Here is a 3,476-nt window from a genome sequence, read left to right as displayed (position 1 = left end):
CTAGTTTTCATGGGCTTTTCCAGTTTGTTTTGCTCTTCGAATATATACTATTGTGTACAAATTGTGTGAATGACTCTTGTTATTCCGTCTGAAATGAGGTCCATAAGCTGTAAGGATTTTCGTACTCAGATAAGAATGCACTCAGAGTTGCAGAACAAAGATAGAGGCAGATGGGAAGTGGTGCAGCAGAAGGCCCTCAATAGAGCTTACCGTTTAAGGATGAGGCCAAGTAAGAGTTGTACGGACTGCCGCCGTCTACTAGAAAGTTGCAGGGTCTCTTCCTTCCAGGAAGGTAGTGGGTCCCTCCCCATAGCCCCCCAATGTGTTCCTCCTCACATGAATTCCTGTGTGAGCTGTGCTCTCTGAGAAGACCTGTGTCCCCACTCTGCCCCCACTGGGCTGCCCTTTGAGCCCCGTCAATGCCCTCTCTTCACAGTTACTCAGACCCCACCATGTGGACCGCCTACCTGGGCCTGCACGACCAGAGCAAGCGCAGCGACCCCGGGGTGCAGGAGCACAAGCTGAAGCGCATCATCCGCCACCCCAACTTCAACGACTTCACTTTCGACTACGACCTGGCCCTGCTGGAGCTGGAGAAGCCAGCCGAGTACAGCAACGTGGTGCGGCCCATCTGCCTACCAGATGCCACACATGTCTTCCCTGCCGGCAAAGCCATCTGGGTCACAGGCTGGGGGCACACTACAGAGGGAGGTGAGTGTCAGGCTGAATCCAGGAACCCCAGCCTCCCGGGCATTCAAGCCCCTCTGTCCACAGAGTCCTGTGGGCAGTGGGCGGTGTGTCTCTGGCACCTCTCCCTGGCAGCAGGAGGTCATTCCGGAGCCACGCAGAAACTTCTAGGGAAAGACGCCAGGGATTGGAGACAGATAGAAAAGAGAGAAAGAAAAGAGGCAGGGCCGTGCGTAGACCAGCCAGGACTGCATGTCTGCCCTTACTCGGGGTGTCCGAGATTTAGGGGCACAATGCCCTCCAGAGAGGGGCAAATGGTGGAGCGGGGAGAGCCTTGGCAGTTAGCTGCTTTGCCCAGATTCAGGCGCTTAGCTGAGGCAGGCACGGCGAGTTGCTTACAACTCTGTCTGTAAGGTCAGGATGACTGCTTGTGAAAGCAAATGGGGGAGGCCCACATGCTGGGCCGTTCTGTCTGCAAAGCCTGGCCTCTGCCACACACCCTCTCTGAAGCCTCAGAGGGAGGCCATACACATGCTCTATTGTATTTTAAATTCCATTTATAAGCCAAGTATCCACTTGGCTTAAGAGTTCAGAAAGTAGAGAGGCAAAAGGAAAGCGACCTGGCTTTATGACCGAGTGGTCACACCCTCCTCTGCTCGCCCCAGTGCTGGTGGTTTGAAGGCACCGCCACTCCCCGGGAGAAAGACAGCCTCCAGAGCTGGGTCGCTCAAAGTTGGAATCGAGTTGGGGCAATAGGCAATAGGTTTCATGGTTTGGGTGGCCCTACCGCCTGGCCACAACCATGTTCTTTTCTTCTAGGCGTCTCTTATTTTCTCACCCACCGGAGCATATGTTGGAGCTCCTGGCACCAGGCCACCCGGTTACCCATGCACCAGAGAAACCAAACTCCTTGCCATCAAGTCACTGCTGAATCACAGCGCCCCCTGTGGGATTCTGAGACTGTTTATAGGAGTAGAAAGCCCAGTCTTTCTCCCCAGGGACTTCTGGTGGTTTCAAACTGCCGACCATGCGGATGGCAGCCCAGTGTGTAACCACTACACCCTATGTTACCACACCTAGCTGAGTGACATCCCATCTAGGGGCTGTGTGCTCAATCAGTTCACCCCACTCGGCCACAGGCATTTGGGGTGCTCCCAATACTTCGCTATTAAGATGGTTGTCATGGGGAACATCTTGGAGAAAGCTGTCACCCCATGGCATTGCTTCCTTGGGACGGGATTCCCTGGTCATGCTGCCCCTGTGTCTCTCTCAGGCTCTGCGGCCCTGGTCCTGCAGAAGGGTGAGATCCGGGTCATCAACCAGACCACCTGCGAGAGCCTGTTACCGCAGCAGCTCACTGCCCGCATGATGTGTGTGGGCTACCTCAGTGGTGGTGTGGACTCCTGCCAGGTGGGCAGGGCCCCAGCAGGGTGGATGGCCAGGGGTGGGGCCCCACCTGGCAAAGGATAGGCAGGGGTAGGGCTTGCCCACCCGGAGGGAAAGATGGTGACCTGGTTGGAGGGGCCCCCAAAGGGCTGGAAATGGCTGTTGGCAGCGTGGGGACAGTGTGGGGTGGTTGGTGTGCACGGGAAGAGGGGTCTCCATGGCGGGGTGGGGGTGGGTGGGCGGAGCTTCATCCAGCAGGGTGGCAGAACAGGCTCGGGATAGGGCGGGCAGGGCACTCATACAGAATGGCTGGTTCTCCCGCAGGGTGACTCTGGTGGCCCTCTGTCCAGTGTGGAGGCAGACGGACGCATCTTCCAGGCTGGTGTGGTGAGCTGGGGTGAAGGCTGCGCACGGAGGGACAAGCCCGGCGTGTACACAAAGCTCTCGTTGTTTCGGGACTGGATCAAAGAGCAGACGGGGGTGTAGCAGCCAGTCAGTCCGTGGGCCTCAGCGTGCACATCTGCGGACAGTGGCTAACCTGCACCCCTGGCACCCTCCCGAGCCCAGACTGTGACGTGAGTTGCCACAACTCCGACGAGGACCCTAGGGTGCTGAACCTGCGGGAGGGCCTCTGCCTCCTCAGCCTCCGAGTGGGGCTGGGGACTGGGAAGAGAAGCAACCCGGAAGTGGTTTGAAGACATGGCCCCAACTGGGCCCTAGTGCTCCCCTGGAGATGGGGACCACCGCTCTGAGGAGCAGCTGTCTCTGGATTGGGAAGCCCGGGGCCACACTTTTCAAAAGACGCAGACCATGGGACTCTGGGAAATGGACGGCGCTAAAACTTGGTCCCATGTGTGCATTTGTGTATATGAGTAAAACAGTTTGTTTCTTTGTAGATTGATGCTTTTTTTCCTACTGGAGTCGTTGGGCTGCCCAACACCAAAAGCCCCATACATGCTGCTAAGCAGACACCCCCCCTGCCCGCCCAAGTCAGGCAGGTCCTGGAGTGGGCAGCCAGGCCATCTACTCTTAGGGCCCACAGGGTGGCTGAGGTTAACGGGGCGGTGTCCCGATTGAGGGGGAGGGGCGGGGGGGACACGTGGTGGGGATTGGGTTCAGCAGCCGCCTGGCCCAGAAGGGAGAAGAAAGAAGCTTTATTCCCAGATAGAGCCAGTCATGGACTGTGTGGATGAGCGGGCTTGCGTGGATTCTCTATACATGCAGTGGCCCAGGAGGACCGTGCCAAGGACTTGGGATGGAAAGGGTTAGGGAGTCCCTACCCGGGGGCTTTGAAGTGACCTCTTGAGAGACATGGGAAGCTGCCCGTCGGACTGGGGGCAGGAACAAAAGAAAGAAGAAGTGAGAGGAAACAGGTGGTTAGGCCAGCCACCGTCCTGAGTCCG

The 3,476-nt window shown here is 57.5% G+C and overlaps 1 protein-coding gene across 1 annotated transcript in view; it reads left to right on the top strand.

Annotated features, from left to right (window-relative positions):
* ST14 (ST14 transmembrane serine protease matriptase) overlaps nucleotides 1–2,968 on the top strand; it is a 56,583-nt gene extending 53,615 nt beyond the window's left edge. The window contains exons 15-17 of the mRNA XM_045295186.1: nucleotides 437–711; nucleotides 1,961–2,097; nucleotides 2,398–2,968. Of these exons, the coding sequence (XP_045151121.1) occupies nucleotides 437–711; nucleotides 1,961–2,097; nucleotides 2,398–2,559 (574 nt within the window). The 3' untranslated portion in view covers nucleotides 2,560–2,968. The remainder of the gene's footprint in view (nucleotides 1–436; nucleotides 712–1,960; nucleotides 2,098–2,397) is intronic.
* Nucleotides 2,969–3,476: the final 508 nt, after the last annotated feature.

The sequence above is a fragment of the Echinops telfairi genome, unplaced genomic scaffold (genome assembly GCF_000313985.2).
Source record: "Echinops telfairi isolate 266 unplaced genomic scaffold, ASM31398v2 ScPeMD7_5592;HRSCAF=6446, whole genome shotgun sequence".
In the NCBI taxonomy this organism is placed as follows: domain Eukaryota; kingdom Metazoa; phylum Chordata; class Mammalia; order Afrosoricida; family Tenrecidae; genus Echinops; species Echinops telfairi.
Note: the sequence above shows the minus strand (reverse complement) of the source record. Positions and strands in the feature narration are given on the sequence as shown.